The 19284-nt window shown below is 57.1% G+C and overlaps 3 protein-coding genes across 41 annotated transcripts in view; 1 reads left to right on the top strand and 2 right to left on the bottom strand.

The window, feature by feature from the left end:
• The window catches only part of SLC6A9 (solute carrier family 6 member 9), a 36542-nt gene extending 35212 nt beyond the window's left edge, over positions 1-1330 (top strand). For all 19 annotated transcript variants that reach the window (XM_078331498.1, XM_078331495.1, XM_078331497.1 and 16 more), the window contains one exon: positions 74-1330. In XM_078331498.1, coding sequence (XP_078187624.1) covers positions 74-268 — 195 coding nt within the window. In that variant the 3' untranslated portion in view covers positions 269-1330. The remainder of the gene's footprint in view (positions 1-73) is intronic.
• On the bottom strand, positions 1288-6032 carry CCDC24 (coiled-coil domain containing 24). 21 transcript variants are annotated; one of them, XM_035251175.3, is made up of 9 exons: positions 5928-6032; positions 5652-5809; positions 5256-5431; positions 5003-5119; positions 3564-3638; positions 2694-2748; positions 2152-2245; positions 1968-2046; positions 1288-1904 (listed from the first exon to the last, which is right to left on the bottom strand). In XM_035251175.3, the coding sequence occupies exons 2-9, from the start codon at positions 5775-5777 to the stop codon at positions 1649-1651; spliced, it is 978 nt and encodes a 325-aa protein (XP_035107066.3). In that variant the 5' UTR covers positions 5778-5809; positions 5928-6032; the 3' UTR covers positions 1288-1648. The 21 variants fall into 21 exon arrangements, with proteins under 21 accessions (XP_035107066.3, XP_035107068.3, XP_035107069.3 ...); XM_035251177.3 differs by having other exon boundaries at positions 1288-1886; XM_035251178.3 differs by having other exon boundaries at positions 2152-2221.
• A 437-nt stretch (positions 6033-6469) lies between these two features.
• B4GALT2 (beta-1,4-galactosyltransferase 2) lies at positions 6470-18922 on the bottom strand. The gene is made up of 7 exons (XM_035251189.3): positions 18617-18922; positions 16681-17036; positions 16230-16465; positions 13193-13383; positions 12849-12971; positions 12631-12735; positions 6470-7341 (listed from the first exon to the last, which is right to left on the bottom strand). Exons 2-7 carry the CDS (start codon positions 16982-16984, stop codon positions 7191-7193), a joined length of 1110 nt encoding a protein of 369 aa, XP_035107080.1. The 5' UTR covers positions 16985-17036; positions 18617-18922; the 3' UTR covers positions 6470-7190.
• Positions 18923-19284: the final 362 nt, after the last annotated feature.

Genomic DNA, 19284 nt, shown 5'->3' with positions numbered 1-19284 from the left:
GGCCTGCTGGAAGGGGCTTAAGGGCTCCCTCCTGACGTGCCCTGTCCCTGTGCCCCATGCCCACCTCATGCAGCGTTTGAAAAATGCCACAAAGCCAAGCAGAGAATGGGGCCCGGCCCTCCTGGAGCACCGGACTGGGCGCTATGCCCCCACCATAGCCCCTTCTCCTGAGGATGGCTTCGAGGTCCAGCCACTGCACCCGGACAAGGCCCAGATCCCCATTGTGGGCAGTAATGGCTCCAGCCGCCTCCAGGACTCCCGGATATGAGCACAGCTGCCAGGAGAGTGGCCCCACCTCCACCCTGTGCTCCCACCGCAGAGACTGGTGAGGCAGAGGACAGGTGTCTCTGTCTGCCCCCTGCCAAGTCCTGGCCAGGATGGCTGCTGTCACCTTGGTCACCACTGCTAGTGCAGTCATTTGTGCTCGTGTCCCCAGTGTTTACACGTCCTCTGGATGCCAAGATGGCAGCTGGGGGTGGGGGTGGGAATGGAGGGTTGCTGGGAGGTCCAAAGCACTTTGGAGGGGTCTCAGGCCAGGTACCCAGTAGCCTGAGGGGCTTTACATGGCCTCTGATACCCCTATACTCTGCCCTGAGCTGAGGTTCTGGGTGGGCCCCCAGCTGTCTCCTTCCCGGGCCTCCAGCCCCATGACTAGCATTCCTGCCCTCACAGCAGACCCCAGCCTCTGCCCGGCACATTTGGCTCCTCCTCCCTAGGGGCAGGGTGAGGGTGGGGGCTGCACAGTGTTACTGCCCAGCCCTGCTGATCTGTGTAATTATTTTTGTAAAAATTATGTTATCTGTGGTTGCCACCTCTTCACCCCAGCCTCTGGCCCAGTCTGTCTTCCAGGCCTGCCTGCACCTCACTGGGCTGCTCCAGGGCCTCCACCCCTCATTCCAGCCCTGGCTGTCAGGCCCAGCCAGCAGAGGCCCACGACCCAGCAGCCTGCCCAAAGCATTTGTTTCTGGGGGATGGGGCAGGGGCTGCTCCACAGGAGGTTTGAGCCCATCCCCCCAGGGAAGGGGAACCTGCACACCCCCCTCACCCTCCCTCCACCAGGCTAAAGGCCCAGTCTTTCCAAATGTGCTGCCCTCATTCATGTGCCAAATGGCCCCAGCCCATGTGCCCTTCCCCTCTCTGGAGTAGGAGCTCCTTCTGAGGTGTCTGAAGCCCTGAAGTGTCCATTTGTCTGTCCTCTGTGCAGTGAAAGCCCTGGCCACACCACCTCTGATCCTCTGTAGCAATAACGGTGCACCGCCCAACCCTGCCCATCATGCACCACTAGGATTTTAAAGTCCATAGATTTTAATGAAATTTCTATTCCTGTCTCTGAGTGGCTGTTGTGTTTTGTCTGGGTCCCCCAGGGGACAAGAGTCAGGCTGGAATGGGACCTCTGTCTTCCAGACCTTTGTGGAGGCTTGGGAGGAGAAAGGCCAAAGGCTTTGTTGATTGGGACAGATGCCGGGCCATCAGCTCCAGACTCCAGGGATCTGAGAGGGTAGGGCAAGGGTCAGAGGAACAGCCTTGGGGTCCTGGCAAGAGCTCATCCAAGACCAGATCTGAAGCTGGCTGGGCCAAGGCAGCTGAGGCGGCAGCAGCAGATGGGCATGTCCTGGCATAAGCTGGAGCCCACTTGGTGACCAGCCCTTCAGGCTGGGGCCTGGGGCGCTGCGCTGGATGTGGGCGTAGAAACCGGCCTTTCCCTGGGGCTGCACTGAAGCTGCCGTCCCCAGCGGTGGATGGCCGCCTGGCTTCGAGGTCGGGGGCAGCACTCCAGAGGAGGTGCAAGCAGGTGGCACTGGAGAGGGGCAGCCCGAACTCCAGCAGCCCCGCAGAGGCAAGGCAGGGCGCTGAGGCCCTGCATGGAGGACCCCAAGGGCCACCGCCTGGACAGGAAAGAGTAACTGTTGGGGGTGGTGGTCTGATCCTTCAGTCCTCCCTGTCCCATGTCTACTGCTGTGGTTTACCTGTGGTTGGGAGACACGCAAGAAGGCCTCACAGATATCCACAGCTCCTGCTCCATGGCCTTCTTCTGTTCCCTTAGCTCTGAAAGAGAGATTCGGCTAAGACTGCCCAGCTCTTCTAGGGTGTGTACAAGTATGGGGCGGGAGCAGGAGGCGTGGTCTTCTGGGGCCTGCTCCGTGTCCTCACCTGCCAGAGTGGGCTCCAAGGCTGCCTTGGAGGGGTGGCAAGTCCTCATATACTCCTCTTCCAGGCAGCGCTGCAGGGAGAGCTGCATCAGTGCCTGGACTCAAGGCGGGGGGCGGGGGGGGGGCGAAGCATCAATCCCCGGGGCAGGCCTATGCAGCCCCTTCAGCCCATCCACCGTGAGGGCAGCCCTGTTCTTGAGGGAACACCAGCCCTACAGAAGAGCTGAGTTTGGCAAGACGGTGGTTGGGCCTGTACCCAGACTTAGGTAAAGGAAGGAGGCAAAAGACCTGGGTGGGGCCAATCCAAAAAGTTAACCTAAAATGGTTGGCCCTGGCCTTAAGGGCTCACCTAGAATCCTGGCCCTCTAGGATTTTGGAGGTGTACACAAGCGCACACCCATGTGAAATGGACACAGGACTCACACAGCCTGTAGGTGAATCTGTGTATGCACAAGGTACATGGATCTCACCCAGGTGAGAAAGAAGCGTGAGTGTCTATGCTCAGCAGTGAGGCTTGGGGCAGGGGCCAGGGCTGCGGCTCACCTGCAGGATGGGGATCTCCCTCTCCAAGGTGTGACACTCCTCCTCCAGAAGGCCCCTGGGACATGAGGGAGCAGCAGCCAGAACCTGAGACTCAGGACCAGGGCTCAGCTGAGACCACCACAAGGTCCCAACCTCCAGCCTCAGGAGCCCTACCCAACCCATCCTTCCTCAGCCCACAGTGCCCTCTGCTGCCTGGGGGCTGCCCCAGCATAACTTCTGGCCCCTGCAAGCCTTTCTGGGCAGGAAGTGTCTTCTCCTCACCTGCCTCACCCTGGCAGGCATCCTTCTCTCTTCCACACTTCTGCACTGTGATCCTTCCTGCCTCCATCTTCCCCCACATCACAGCCCTTCCGCTGCTTAAAATCCTTTGGGGCTACCCGCTATGTCAGGATATTTATATTTATTTTTGAGTCAGGGTCTTGCTCTGCCACCCATCGTGATTCACTATAGCCTTGCCCTCCAGGGCTCAATCAATCCCCTCTCACCTCAGCCTCCCAAGTAGCTGGTACAGGCGTGCACCATCATGCCCAGCTAAATTTTGTATTTGTTTTGGTAGAGATGGGGTTTTGCCATGTTGCCCAAGCTGGTCTCAACCTCCTGGGCCCAAGTGATCCTCTTGCCTCGGCCTCCCAAATTGCTGGGATTCTAGGCATGCATCACCATGCTTAGCCACGGCATCTGTACTTGGCTGCTTATCGAGAGCAACTTCACTAGCTCTGCAGTAGCCAGCGCTTTCCACCTCTCAGCCTTATGCACATGGGTCTCCCCGCCAGGTGTACTACCCTCCTCCTCTTTCACAATCCCAGCACCTCAAGATCCATCCCTGCCTCTACCCCTGCCTACACACAGGCAGGTGCCCCTGGGCCTCACCTCAGGTGTCTGGCCACCTGGTCAATGTTGGACAGGTTCAGTTGGTCCTTGATGATGGTGAGGTCTCTGTGACTGCTGCAGGCAATGAAATCAATATCATTCTCCCCACGTTGCTCACCCCAGGCCTTCAGGGCCCAACATCACTTCTCCTAGACAACTGTTTCTTTTCTCATAAAGTCAAAATAATATAGTGCAAAGAGTAAGAATTTGGGAACCTAGGTTTGCAAATGAGCTCTGCCACCCTTCGTTGTGTGTGACTTTAGGCAAATCACTTATCCCTTCTGAGCTTTAGTTTCTTCTTTTCTTTTTCATTCGTCTTTTTTTTTTTTTAAGCCAGTCAAATTTAGCAGTGGGGGGTTGTATACCAACTTTAGTGACACTAATGTTAATAAGTTCTGATAACCCACTACCATCGGACCAGCCTTTTTTTTTTCTTTTTTAGACAAGATCTTGCTCTGTTGCCCAGGCTGGAGTGCAGTGGTACCATCTTGGCTCACTGCAGCCTCGACCTCCCGGGCTCAGTGCTCTTCCCACATCAGCCTCCTGAGTAGCTGGGACTACAGGTGCATGTAACCAACCCATTTAATTTTTTTGCACAGACGGATCTCACTATGTTGCCCCCAATTTTTTTTTTCTTTTGAGACAGGGTCTTTGTCATCCAGGTTGGAGCACACAGGTGTGATCACAGCTCACTGCAGCCCCGAATTCCTGAGCTCAAGCAATTATCCCACCTCAGCCTCCCAAGTAGCTGGGAATATATGAATGTACCATCACACCTGGCTATTTTTTTTTTCACTTTTTGTAGAGATGGGGTCTCCCTGTGTTGCCCAGGCTCATCTCAAACTCCTGGCCTCAAGCCATCCTCCCTCATCAGCTTCCTAAAGCAGTGAGATTACAGGCATGAGCCACTGTGCCTGGCCTTTAATTTCTTCTTGTGAAAAATGGAGACTGCCCACCTCCTCAGGCTGTGAGGATCAGAATAAGAAGTTGCTGCCATGCACTCATGAACATTTATCTCATTCAGTCCCAGCTACAAATGTAAATACCATTTGTAGCCCTCCCCTTCAGCTCTCCCTGCCTCCCTAGCCCAGCCCTCACTCCTGTTCCCTAGGCCGGAGGAACAACTGCCTGCTGGACATGGCCTCCTTTCTTCCCTCTTCCTACAAAGCTCTTCTCTCTTTCATCTCCCTGAAAACTGCTCCTCATACTACAACACACAGATCAAACCACTTTCTCCAGGAAGCTTTGCCTGTCCCCAGGCTAGGCAGGTGTCTCCTCTGGCTTTCGGTAGCCCTCATGTGCAGATCTTTATCACAAGTGGCTGTGAAAGTTCCCAGCCCATGACTGGAATCTCCTCCATGGAGCCAGGTGCAACCCACCAGTTGCCTGGGGCCCTCTGCCAAGCAGGGACAGATCCCTCTCTCCTACCATCAGTTTACCTGGGTCCACCACCTCTCATCTGGAATACCTCCTGTTCTGGCAAATCACACCTGGGCTCCTCCAAGGCAAAGCGCAGGACCCTGGGGCTATACTTGACCCAAGCTTGGGCCTGGTCCCTGCAGAAAGTGCACAGGAAGGAAAGTGAGAGGCTTCTTTCTGGAAACTACAGAAAAGGCAACCCTGGCTCCTTGTTAGGGGCAGGGCTAGCCCACCTGATGTCTGGGGAAGGGGGCCCAGGCCTGAGGCTCCCACCTGCCCTCAGAGATGGCTTTGTGGCGGAGACCCTGGAGCAACTGCCGGAGTTCCTGGCGCACGAGGTCCTTTAGGATAGGCGGTGGTGCCAGAAGAGAAGAGGGGTCAGAGATGGGGCGGGAGCTGGGGGCTTGAGAGGATCGAGCCTCTTGGAGCAGTGCCCGTAACATTGCCACCTGCAAGGAGAGCTGGGATACCTTGCGACTGGGAAGAGGGTGACCGGAATGGTGGGGGCTAGAGGAGTGAGGGGGAGGGCCAGGACAGTGAGAGGGCCAGGACAGTGAGACCCGATAGGATCTCGGGAGTTACCCAGCGGGGCCAGGGATCCGCAGGAGGTGGGAAATCTCCCGGGTCGTGGGGCAGGCCAGGGGTGTGGCCCACCTTCCCTCTCCCCACCTCCTCCCGCAGCTCCAGGCTAAGGTCCACCGCCGCCTCCCCCAGAATCCTCTTCACTTCGGGTCGCTCCTGGAGTGGAACGTGCTCCTCCACCAGCTCCCACAGCGACCGGGAGTGCCGGAGCATGGCCCACCTGCGCCGCCGTCCCCGACTCAGACCTACGGGCCGCAGATCAGAGTGCGGGAAGAACCGCCGAACCGCCGGCCACGCCCACCAAACTCCGCCCCTCCCAAGTCCCACTCAAGCTCTGCCGTAGGTCCCCTCGACTGGGATTACCCCATCCAGCGCTGCCAGTCCTTGGCGCTCTCTTCTTCCGGCTTTTGGCCGACTCGGAGGCCTCGGACCCAGAAGCCGGGCAGTGGGAACCAGGAACGTAGCCCCACCTCTTCCGCGTGGCCATCACCCGGGAAACCACGCTGCGACTCTAGGCCCCGCCCCCTCCCGTGCCCAGTCCGGCGAGCGGCGCGTGCTGGCCGGGATTTCGGACTCACAGCGTTGCTCCACGGAGGCCTGACCCCAAGCGCCTTGGGCTCGGCCCTGGGCACCTTTAGTTCTCAGGGAACGTATTAAGACCTGAGAGATCGGGGCCTACTGGTTTGTTACTCTTGTCACCTCCACTGGCCCGGAGGCAGTGCAAGGACAAACTTCCCCTTAAGGCCGGTGGGAGCCTAGGGAGTGGCAGCGCTTGGAGAACCTGGACGGCACGGGTCAGGTTTACTTGTTGGGCAGAATACCCCAAGCGCCCTTCCACCACAAAACACTCAGGGTAACCATGTTCAGGGACCCGACCCCCACCCTCAAACACACAAGGGAGCTGCTCCATTCACGTTTTTTACTAAAGCACCCAACAAGTTTCTGTGCAATGTACAAACATGAGCCGGTCCTGGGGCTCCTGCCTCCTCTCTGAGACAGGGAGGCGGGAACTAGACTTACTGATCCAAGCCCCACCCGCCTCCCATGCAAAGACCAAACCCAAGATCCCAGGCAGCGACACAGCATCCCCTCTGGTCCCCTCCTGGGGCTGCTCCTCATCAGGGGGCGCACTAAAGCTTGCCCCCTGCAATGTTGAATGAAAAAGGTTTCCCCTCCCCTGGGAGCAAGGGGGTTCCCAAGATCTGAGAATTCCCCCTGGAAGAGACATTGCCCCCTAGACATACCTCCCACCCTTCCAGGCCTTGGGGACTCAAGGGGGGGAAACTGAGGCACAGAGAGGTAGAGTGACCTAGCCCAGGCCACTCCGCGAGGCAGTGCAGGGGCTGGCCCGACCCTGACAGTGACTGGGGCTGGGCTAGGGGGAGGGGGTCAGGAAAGAAGGTTGACTCCAAAGAGGGCCACGCTTGAAGAGCCTGCCCTGGCAGAAGGCCCCTCAAAGTGGGTTCTGAAACTTCCAGGTGTAGCTAGGAGGCCAACTGAAGACCCTCGGAAAACAGAGCCCCACAGTCTCAGTCCTGGAGGTCCTCTACAGAGCAGCTGCCAGCCAGGCTGTGGTCAGTCCTCTGGCAGGCAATCCTCGGCACCGAGAACCTCCGTCCATTAATGTCAGCCCCGAGGGGGCCATGATGGGGGCCGCCCAATGTCCACTGTGATATTGGTGAAGAGTGGTTGCCGAGACACCTCCAAAACCTGGTACCGCACTGACCCAATGCCATCCCGCTTCATGGTCAGCTTCGTGTTTTGAATCTTGGTAAACCTAGATAGGAAGGAAATGGTCTATATCAGAGTTAACCAATATTAACTAAATATAAAATCCTACACCCCCCAGCCAACTAAATGGACCCCCTGTTGGCCAAGGGGACCCCAGAGAAACTTTAAAAATGGAGTTTCCAGCCATGATAGGAAGGGAGGTCAAACATGCCTTGTTATTCCCACACCCTTCTGCAGTTTAGACACAACAAATGACCAGCATTAATGTCAAAGCAGAGATCACAAGACTGACAGAATGCATTATTTGTGTCAATAAGACACCTAATTATAAATAGGACCTAAGTCCATGCCAGGCAAGGGTCAAATCATGCACCCCTGCACTTAAAGAACAGACTATGCTCTAACTGCCACAAGGGTTTTCTTCTTCTGTGGCAGCTAAACAAGTACTGGACTTGAGATAACCAATATTAAAACAACTTGCACAATGTGGTAATATATTAAAGCTAAAAATAATAGGGAAAAAAAACAATTTGCAGCTCAACCACAGACAGATGCTGATGCCTCTGTCCCTGTTCTCCAAGCCATAACTATAGCTTTGGTGGGACAAGAGACATTTCAGTGACCTTCTACTGATAAGACCATCTACCATGGACTGCTTCTAGCCAGTTTACAGAGGCTGCACACTTGAGTGCTTTTGTCTTTTTGACAGACAGGGCCTAATGGCCTAACTGCAATATATTTAAATATTAAGCCTCCAACCTAAGGTGAACAAGTGTGGTATATAACATGCATATCTGTTCAATATGCATATGTCAGGCCCCCTACCATGAATATTCATAGCTCCTCTGATAATCTGTTGACCAATCCATTCAACTAAAATTCCCATCTTACTCCTCTCTCTCTCAAAGTGCCTGTTAAGGCTTTGGCTTGATGCTCTTCCAACTCAGTGGGATGGCCAGTCTGCAGGGTGTAGAAATAAAATCTCCTTTTCAGTTATTGATCTAGTTTCTTTTTTTTTTTTTTTTTTTTTGAGACAGAGTCTTGCTCTGTTGCCCAGGCTCCTGGAGTGCAATGGCGAAACCTCAGCTCACTGCAACCTCTACCTCCCAGGTTCAAGCGATTCTCCTGCCTCAGCCTCCCGAGTAGCTGGGATTACAGGTGTGCGCCACCACACCTGGCTAATTTTTGTATTTTTAGTAGAGATGGGGTTTCACCATGTTGGTCAGGCTGGTCTCAAACTCCTAACCTCAGGTGATCTGCCAGCCTTGGCTTCCCAAAGTGCTGGGATTACAGGCATGAGCCACTGCACCTGGCTGATCTAGTGATTTTTAAGTTAACACCACCAAACCCAATATGGGCTATCTGGGGCCCAGGCTTAAACCATCCTGGCTTCTTCCAGTGTTGACTTGACAGGAACCCTTCTGCTCTTGCATTGGCCCTCAAAACACAAATCTCATCTGTTTCAGTCAGAAAACAGAAATCTGACACCCTCATAAATCTCCTCTCAGCTCAGATTTTTTTTTTTTTTTTTTTTTTTGAGACAGATTCTCTCTCTGTTGCCTGGACTGGAATGCAATGGCATGATCTTGGCTCACTGCAACCTCCGCCTCCTGAATTCAAGTGATTCTCCTGCCTCAACCTCCTGAATAGCTGGGATTACAGGTGTGTGCCACCATGTCTAGCTTTTTTGTTTTGTTTTTTTGAGATGGAGTCTCGCTCTGTTGCCTAGGCTAGCGTGTAGTGGTGCAATCTTGGCTCACTGCAACCTTAGCCTCCTGGAGTCAAGTGATTCTCCTGCCTCAGCCTCCCGAGTAGGTGGGATTACAGGCACCCACCACCACACCCAGCTAATTTTTTGGTATTTTTAGTAGAGACAGGGTTCACCATTTTGGCCAGGCTGGTCTTGAACTCCTGACCTCAGGTGATTCACCCGCACTTGCCTCCCAAAATCCAGGGATTACAGGTGTGAGCCACCGTACCCCCCCCCTTTTTTTTTTCATTTTTAGTATAGACAAGGTTTCACTATGTTGACCAGGCTGGTCTCAAGCTCCTGACCTCAAGTGATCCATCTGCCTCGGCCTCCCAAAGAGCTGGGATTACAGGCATGAGCAACCGTGTGAGGTCAACTGAGACCTTTCTAAGCCTGAGACCAGGCATCCCGCAGGCACCTCAAGCACACTGTGTTCTGCATCAGAGGCATCATTTTTACTCCCCACGCCTGTGCCATTTTCTCTGTTCCTCGTCCTTTAGTGAGTCTTTCGCCAGTTATTTACTAAGCACCACCACATGCCAGGCTGTGCCTAAGCACCAAGGCTACCGCCATGGCCGTGACAGGTGGGATCCTTCCTCTCAGGGCAACAGGGGAGGCTTCTCCAGGGGAGGCAGGTAACAGAGAAAACATCAGAGTGCTAAGAGACAAGAGGGCATATGTGACACTGAGCTGAGGGCAGGGGGAAAGCACTCCAGGCAGAGGTCAGAGCACATGCCAACCCTAAACTGGGAATGAGATTTTTGCAAAGCTGAGTGGCTAAATCTGAATGAGGCACATGGAAAGCAGACTATCATCCTGTGTAGGAGCAGGGCTCTAAGTGAGCAGCTCATACTTTCATTGTCAGAATGAAATGTGTAAAGGCTCTGAGAAATTTGTAACCCAGCTTGGGGGACAAGCCACTGTAGTAGTCCAGGCAGGATCCCAGAGGCTGGACTAGGGTAAGGGTAGTAAAGGGGGAAAGCAAATGGACTCAAATACGTTCTAGGGGTAGCAGTGATATGACTTGCTGATGGGTTTGGATATGCAGAGTGAGGAAGGGAAGAGTCTAGAACTCTCAGATTTTAGGCAACAGGAATTAGGTAGAGAGAATCACCATTGACAGAGTTCCTTAAGCCTGAAACTTCTTGCTATCTTGCCACTTCCATAACCAAGCCAGACATGTCTAACTGATGGTGGCCCCCAGGCAGACGACTCCTGAAACAGGACCAAGGCTCCTGGCATGGGCTTGTGTTCTGATCCTCCCAGTCGTTCTGAGTTCAGCTCAGATCTCCCTCCTGAGCCAGCCAGTACGGAACACCCTCCCCCAGACGCCCTGAAGCCCCTCTTCTCTCAGTCTGTCACCCCTTTCCTGCTGACCATGGTTTTCATCAGAACCACTTTTTCATCAGCTCCCTGCACTCCCCAGTGCCTCATGCTTCTGCCAAGCACCAACCCCACACCAGTGCCACAAACTACCTCCCCAACTCCTACCCCCAGTGTTCAGAGTAGGAAAACCCTCCTGCTCAAGCTGGGGACCCAGCACCTCCATCCACAGGCCCTGTCCCACCAGGCTCCCTCGGACTTTAGGCCTGGTGGACTTTCTCTCCTGCTCCTCCCAGCGGCTAAGCCAGGCTTGCACCTTCCTGAAGCTCAAGCAGCACACCCTCTAAACCCACATCTCACCCCCGCCCCCGCCTCTCCCTGCTTCATCAAGTCCTTCCACGGCTCCCCAGTCCTCTAGGACAAAAGTTGAACTCCCATCTGGTATTCAAGACCCCTGACACTTACATGGTGAAAGGGCAAAAGAAAAAAACAAACCCCTAACATCCAGCCCTGACTTTCCCCCTGCCCCACTGTCGCTATCAGCCCTCAGAGATCTTAAAACCAAATAGTTTAGGACTCTCAGTATATATACATGTTCACATTCTACACTCTTCCAGATGTGATTCTTCTTATGCAGGCTGGCTTCCTCTATTAGCCTGGGGAATGTAACACTGTGCCCAAGGTAGGCGTGAGGCAAATATTTGTTAAATTAATAACTATTTCAAACTCCAGTTTACCATCACCTCCTCCAGGCAGCCTTCCATCACCAGTCCCTCCCTTTTCTGCCAAGAAAGCACCTTGCCTTGATCATCTTGTGCTAAAACTGCCTGTCTCCGTGACTATCTCCCTGCCTAGAATGAACTGGGTAAGAGAGAGCAGGGATTGGGTATGACTGCTCTGGGTCTCCCACCCCTAGAGTTTAGCACAAGTCACAGAGCAGCATCAGGAAGCCCAGGAAGCCCTTGTTTACATTTCACACAACCTTTAGGCCCTTCTCCCAGCCAGCCCCAGATAGCAAATGTGGCTACCTCCTAAGAGATACATCCACCTCCTTCCACTTCAGAGGGGTGGGCACTGTCTTTCCACACCCACTTCCCATACTACTTAGGCCCCCTTTGTCAGGTCTGCAGCACCCGTGCCCAGCACCCACTATCTCTTGTCCTACCTGCCCCGGCAGGGGTCCCACAGGTACACGAGTGAGCTCTGTGAGGGCACCAATGGAAATGCAATCTACTCAATGACTATTTGGGCCCTGACATTAAAGTCTAGTCATCTCTAGGAATCAGGCCAGGGGTAAGTGATATTGGGCTGGGCTGGGCTGGGGGTTGGGGGACAACAATCGAGGTGCCAGCAGTCACCTCTAAGACTCAAGGGACTTGGATCACCTCAGGGAATCAGTAGCACAAGGAGTCACTTCTTTGGAGTCAAGGATGCTTGGAGGTCCCCCACTCGGGGGTCAGGGATGGGGGCACTTGGCGTCAAGAGTTGGAAATATTGGGAAGCCACCTCTGGGAAATGAGGGGTAAGGGTGCTGGGGTCACTCTGGGGAGTAGGTGGTGAGGGTGCTGGGTCACTCTGGGGAGTAGGGGGTGAGGGTGCTGAGGTCACCTCTGGGGAGTAGGGGCTGAGGGTGCTGGGGTCACCTCTGGGGAGTAGGGGCTGAGGGTGCTGGGGTCACCTCTGGGGAGTAGGGGGTGAGGGTGCTGGGTCACTGGAGAGTGGGGGTGAGGGTGCTGGGTCACTCTGGGGAGTGGGGGTGAGGGTGCTGGGTCACTCTGGGGAGTAGGGGGGAGGGTGCTGGGGTCACTCTGGGGAGTAGGTGGTGAGGGTGCTGGGGTCACTCTGGGGAGTAGGGGGTGAGGGTGCTGGGTCACTCTGGGGAGTAGGGGGTGAGGGTGCTGGGGTCACTCTGGGGAGTAGGGGGTGAGGGTGCTGGGGTCACTCTGGGGAGTAGGGGGTGAGGGTGCTGGGGTCACTCTGGGGAGTAGGGGGTGAGGGTGCTGGGTCACTCTGGGGATGGGGTGAGGTTGCTGGGGTCACTCTGGGGAGTAGGTGAGGGTGCTGGGGTCACCTCTGGGGAGTAGGGGTGAGGGTGCTGGGGTCACTGGGGAGTGGGGGTGAGGGTGCTGGGTCACTGGGGAGTGGGGGTGAGGGTGCTGGGTCACTCTGGGGAGTGGGGGTGAGGGTGCTGGGTCACTCTGGGGAGTGGGGGTGAGGGTGCTGGGGTCACTGGGGAGTAAGGGGTGAGGGTGCTGGGGTCACCTCTGAGGGTTGGGTTCGTTATGCTTGTCGCGGTCGTGCTTGATCATGCGGTAGCGGCCGATGCGGATGTCTGGGCGTGAGATCTTCATCCCGGTCAGGGAGATCCTGAGGATGGGAACAGACAGACTGGAATGGGCCCGAAGAAGGGCAAGGAGCCCCACCCAGTCTGCACCTCACCCCCACCCACCCAGCCTATTCCCCACCCCGTGCTTACTCACCGGTTGAAGATGTCATCATCCTCGCCACCCCAGCCCCAGTACTCATTGGGGAAGCCATTGATTCTCAGAAACTGAGCCTTACTCAGGCCTGACACACCTCCAAAGTAGCCAGCATAAGGCAGCCTGTGGCATGGAAGAGCAGGTGTCAGTAAGCCCCAAGGGGACTCCAGGGGAAGGACCAGAGACAGGGTCGGAGGGAATGTCCAGTGGGGTCCAGGGAGGATCCAGCCTCACCAGTGGGGTCTGGGGCTGGGGCCAGGAGCAAGTGGGGCCCTGGGGCTGGAAGTGGGCCAGCGTACAGTGGGGGCAGGAGGGCTGGGTCTAGTTGAGAAGAGAGCCCTCACCGGAAGCCAAACTTGTCCATGGCAATGGCAAAGTGGCGGGGCTGGTCGCCACAGCGGTATAGGTTGCGGTCATCCATGGGGACCAGGTCCACATCGCTGAAGATGAAGCAGTCATAGGTGGCATCCTCCTTCAGCGCCTCTAGGAAGCCCACGTTGAGCAGCTTGGCCCGGTTGAAGGTGTCCTCACCATGCTGGGTTGGAGCAGGGGCAGGTCAGCTCTGAGCTTGTGACCTGCAAGCCCCTGCCCCTTTGCCATGGTCCAGAGCAGTCCCTGGGAGTCTACCAGCCCCCTCGCAGCATGGCTCCACCAGACTCTCAGGATCCAGGCCAGCTTCTCACCTGGGATCTGACCACTGCCCTCAGATCCTGAGGCCCAGCCACACGACATCTCTCAGCAGCCCCAGAATATGCCAGACTCTTCCTTGCCTGCAGGCCTTGGGGTTAGCAGTACCTGTGCTTGTCACACTCAGGGCTGAAGAGGCTCCTCTGACCAAACTTCCCCACTCCAGTATACTTATTCCTTCCTTCCCATGGGCTTCCTTTCTGCCAATAACCATTGACACCGCCATGTGGCATTCTCGTCTTATTCACTCATTCAAACATACCCCATGGCTCTCTCTCCTTTGTGCCAGCAGGGATTTGAGAGATGGCCAGCCCTGGTCCCATCCCTGCTGTGTATAGAGTCATGCAGTGAGACGAACAGCGAATGCCCCAAATGACCAGTGTCTAAGTGGGGACTGTGCCACTGAGCCTCAGGCTCCCTGGAGCTGCATCCAGCTGCCTGGGAAACCTCTGAGACCAGGATGGGGTGGGCTACATTCACTTGTCTCTCCAACAAAATGACAAGCAGAGGGCCTCTAGGCAGTCACAGCCCAGCGAGCCTGGGATCCCCCATGGGGCTCCAGGGGCCCTGGCCATGTAGGCCTCAGCACCAAACTCTGGACAAAGCAGAAAGCATTCAATGGGAGGAGCTGACACCTGAGCGCCTGCCCCAATCCACAATCTCCAGGCGAGAGGCAGAAAGGTTCCTGGAGAGGGAGTCAGTGAGTGGCCTTTCTGGAATGAGGAGAGAAAGCCCCTCCTTTCTACTAGCAAAGCCACTGCCAGAAGAGGTGGGAGCTGCTCCCCTCTGGAACCCTGACCTGCCCAGGCCCGCCAGCTCTCTTCTCTCCCTCTCCTGCACCTTCTCTTCCCCCAGCCCTTGGAGAGACTGTGCTTTCCTCCCAGCTCATCAGCCCTCCTTCTGACCTCGCACCAGCCCTGTGTCTCTCCCATATGGCTCATAAACATGCTCAATCCTCTCCCATCTGAAAAAACAAACCTCCCTCCAGCCACCACCCTACCTTTTGCCTTCCCTTCTCAGCAGGGACTTTTTTCTTAAAGAGTTGTCTCTAATTGGTTATTTTCATTTCGTCAAATCCGATTCCTTCTTCAACCCACTGCAATCTGCTTCCGCCCCCACCATGCCCCTGAAATGGCTCTAGCTGGGCCCACCTTGTTGCTAAATCCACTGGACGAGTCTTGGTCCACATCCCTCCTCACACCCCCACAGTGCTCATGCAGCTGCCGCGTCTCCTTCCTGACACTGACTGCTGGGCTTCCGGGATCCCACACTCCCCTGGGTCTCCTCCGACCCTTCTGGCCAATCCTCTCAGCCTCTGTAGCGAGCGGCCTCTTTTTCCCTCCATCCCTTAAGTGCTGACTTTCTCCTCCCCATGCCCCTTGCTCCCTGGCAGGTCAGATGTTGCGGGTTTTAGGGACCAGACCATCTACATCCTGGTGCTCCCAGACCCCTCTCTCCACGCAGACCTCCCTTCTGGGTCCAGACTCATTTGTCTAACTGCCTGCTAAACATGTACTTCCCACAGGCGCTCAAACTCATCACACACAAGAAAGGATTCAGAGTCACACTCCCCCAGAGCTGGCCCAGCTCCTGTGTCCCCATCTCACTCACAGGCACAGCCAACGGCCAAGGCGGAAACCCTTGCGTTGTCCTGACGTCGCTCTTCTCTCACTCACCACTGCTTACGTAATATCCAGCTTCTTCCCCGCAACTCCCGCCCCACTCATCCGCAGGGTCACCACCTCTTTCCTGGGCATCATCCTCTCTCCCAAATGGGCCACGCTGCCTCTAATCTCCCCTCTCCATCCATACTCCATATGCAACCAGAGCAACCTTTCTACAAAGCAAACATGCAAGTCCCTCTCCCTGTATAACCTTCCATGCTGCCCCTCCACCTTTGGGCCGGACTCGCTGCCAGCAGGCCTCCCAAGGCACTTCTCAGTTTGACCTCCAACTCCTCCAGCCACATCTTTGCTACCCAGCCACATGCTGGACACCACACCTCAGCCAATAGTCCCTGAACACGAGGCCAGTTCTCTCACTGGGCCTGCATCCTCCAGGTCCCTCTGCCTAGAATGCTGGCTTCTCCAGTCCCTCATGCCTATTCATCCCTTAAGACCCATCTCAACAACTGCTTTCCAACAACTGCCTTCTATGCTCTACGGTCCCCTGCTCCACCTCCACCTGTGCCCCATCCTACTGGAGGGACCCATGTCCAAGTCTAGGAGGCCTCTGTGGTTGGGCCAGAGGGGCCTGCATCAGAGGTCCCTTCTGGGACCTAGTAGCCAGCCCTAGCCAGACCCACCAAAGGCCTTAAGATGCTGAGCTGAGTGCCGGCCTCAGGCTTTGGCTGGCACCTGTCCCAAAGGGTTCTGCAGGCTTCATCCTTCTTTCAGGGTCTAGCTCCCTCTCCTCAGGGCCCTCAACACCTCCTCCTCCAGCATACCCTAGGCCTGCACCACCATGGAGTGGGGGCTGCCAAGGGTAAAGAGTGGGTCTCAACCCGTTCTGAGACCATGCACACACCTGCCAGTGTGCATGCCAACATTCACACACACACACCCCGACACACACAAACACAGACTCCTACGCCCAGGCACATCCACATATCCACATGGCCATGGGCAGACAAGGACCCACAAATGCCCCCAACCCACACATACACCAATAGGCACATGGGCCACACATAGGCACCTGGTTGATGACATAGACCCCGTAGCGCAGCCGCTGCCGCCTCAAGATAGGGTGTAGATAGTGGAGCCAGTAGCGCAGGTGGTGCTCCCGGTGTCTAAAGGGGATGATGACCGCCACCGTCTGGGCTGGGGTGCAGTCGGGCGGTGCGTATCGGCCGCCCATGAGCACGCCTGGGTTCTCCCTCTGCACCCGCTCCAGGGGCATAGGTGAGGTGAACTCAATCAGCAGTCTGCCCACTGCAAGCAGAACAGTGTCAGGAATCAGGGCGTTGGTCAGAATCCACAGATACCAGTCCCCACCCTCAGCCTGGGGGTTGGCTAGGAAACCCCAAGTATAGCCCTCTTTTAACAGACCTAGACTCTTGGCACCCCCATGAGTCCTGACGCCATTTCTCTGTCAAACTGGTAAGACCCTCTTTTCCCCAAAGGCAGGCCCTACCCTCCAGGCTCACCAAGACCAGGTGGTGAGTCAGGACAGGGTGGCAGCATGGGAACCGTGGGACCGGGCCGGGCACTGGGGACTTCAGGGACCCCGGAGCTAGGGGCGGTGGCGTTGGGCCGGGAGCAGTTGCTGCTGCTGCTGGCAGCTGGGTGGAGGGCACGGGCAGGGCCTCGGGCACTGAAGCGGCTGAAGAAAGCCAGATGCTGGGCGTAGACGTCAAAGTAGAGGATGACGGCCACGAGGAAGTGCAGCAGGCAGAGAAGGAGCACAGCCTTGCAGACGCGCTCCAGCGTTCCCCCCAGCAGTCTGCTCATCCCGCAGGCGGCCGCTGGCCCGCCCAGTGGGCCCGGGCATCCGGCTGCCGGCCTGAGCAGGGTAGGAGGGAAACAGATCCATTAGGTCAGGGCAGGACAGGCAAGGCTGCCCACCCACCTCCCACCCAGCTTTGCACACTCATGGGCCACACCCCACACTGACCTGCTCATACCCTTTCACACTCATGGACTCACATTATTTACCTGCAAACGGGCACCCAGGCACAGTTCCCAGCAACTCCATAACCGTACATCCTCAAGCATACCCCACTACTAAGCCACGTACACTTACTGTCCTTCACCTCACTGACACATGCAGGCACCCTCACTGCACAACTCTACACACACTCTCACGCCTTCCCAGGAACACAGACATGTGAACTCTGACCACACTGGTTTGTCCCTAAGCATGGAAATATGTTTACCTATAGACCCCCCTGTGCACCGGTGCCCCTGAGAAGACATCCCACAGGGCAGCATCCGCAACCCAGAACTCACTGCTTGGGGAAGGGGGAAGAGAGACAATACTGTGCACCTACCATGCAGGAGCACTTTCTACTCATGACTTCATTTAGTCTTTCCAGGAGCCATGCTGGGAAGTGGTTTGCTCATTCAGATCCCAGCAGCAAGCAGGCCCAGACAACTGGGACCAGGCTGGGAAGTTGCCCTCAGCATCCCGGGGCCCCAAATACGGACTGGATGTTTACGGATTCCCTTCCCACTAGAGCAAAACATCAAAATACAGGGTGGGGCAGGGGCACCCCTCACTTAAGCAAGATCTCAAAGCCAGCCCCGTGGGACTGGGACCAAGACTCTGGGCCCTGCCCAGCACAGCTGGTTCTGATTCCCAGAACAGGGGATGCTTGGGCCTGGAGACAGCACAGCTTTGGGCATGGCAGGAAGGGGTCTTGCCTGGGCGATGGCTCCAGCTATGGTTCCAAGAGAGCAGCAGTGCTTCAGGGTGCGGGGCAAGTCTCACAGGCACACAGAATCACAGGGACACCCTGGTCCCAGCTAGTCACCCACACTCAGACACACAAACTACAGAGTCACAGACACACCCTGGTGACGGTAACACACGAAGTCCCACACTCACAAACAAAGCCCCTGCTCCTGGACTTCCACAGCCATACATCCAGGGTTCCAGGCAGCTCACACCCAGACCCACGTGCAAACATTCCCACCCTCCCTCCGGCGCAGGGGTTCTGGGTCAGGCTGGCGGCCAGGCTGAGGGGTGCGTTTGGGCGGGGCTGGCAGGCTGAACACGTGGCACCCAGGGACGGGCAGGCCGCACAGACCTGGTGGGTGTGGAGCCTGGGGGAAGGGGGAGTGGGTGGAGGGCAGGGGCCGAGGCAAACGCCAAGGGGAAACGTGAACGGAACGCCTCCCCGAGCCACGAGGCCGGGGCGAGCGAGGACAATGAGGGAGGCCGGCTGGGCGCGGGCGGAGGAACCCAGGAGGGGCGCCGGAGTGGAAGCGGGGTGGGGGCAGCCAGGCCAGGGGTCTGGCCGCCAGCCCCTCTCTCACCGGCTCTTGGGTTGGAATCTGGGGGCCGCGCTCGGGGTGCCCTTCGCGGGGCCGGGTCTGGAATCTCGGGGCCCTGGGTGGGGGCCGCGCACAGCCTCCTCTCACCCGGCGATCGGGGCTCAGCAGGGGATGCCGCTCCGGCTTGGGCAGGGCTCCCGGCTCCGGCGGCTGCGGATGGTTCCGTCCCCCATGGCCCGGCCCCGCCGCCTCCCGCCGCCCGGTCAGCGGCCACCGCGGCCCCCGGGTCGCCTCCCGCCGCCGCCGCCGCCGCCGCCGCCGCCGCGGGCCATGGAGCCGAGCCGCCCCGGGGGGCAGGGCGGGGCCGGGCGGCCGGGCAGACCCACGGACCGGCGAACCCACGGACCGACAGCGCCGCCGCCTCCCTCCCGCGCTACGGCGCCTCGGAGGGGCAGGCCTGGTCCGCGCGCCCGCGCGCGCGCCCCCGCCTCCAGCACGCCTGCACCCGCCGCGCGCCGCTGTGAGCCCGCCCTGCCGGCTGCCGAGCCGGGGCACCCGGGAGACAAGGACCCGAGAGGGGCGGAGTAAATGGGTCAGACTCGTCCAAGGGGTGGGCTTAGAGGTCGGATCCGCGAGCGGGTGCGGCCTGTAGAGCCCTTTAGCGGGGAGTAGGGACTGGATCCGAGGGCGAACTCCACAGGACGGGGGCCTGGAGGTTGGGCGGACTGAAGCTGAGGGACTAGGGATTTGTCAACTCTTTAATTGGAGCAAGATTCAAGATCGGCCAGCAGAGAGGCGGCAGGACCCTTAAAGAC

Source organism: Callithrix jacchus, chromosome 7, assembly GCF_049354715.1.
Source record: "Callithrix jacchus isolate 240 chromosome 7, calJac240_pri, whole genome shotgun sequence".
NCBI classification, from domain to species: Eukaryota; Metazoa; Chordata; class Mammalia; order Primates; family Cebidae; genus Callithrix; species Callithrix jacchus.
This window is presented reverse-complemented; position numbering and strand designations above follow the sequence as displayed.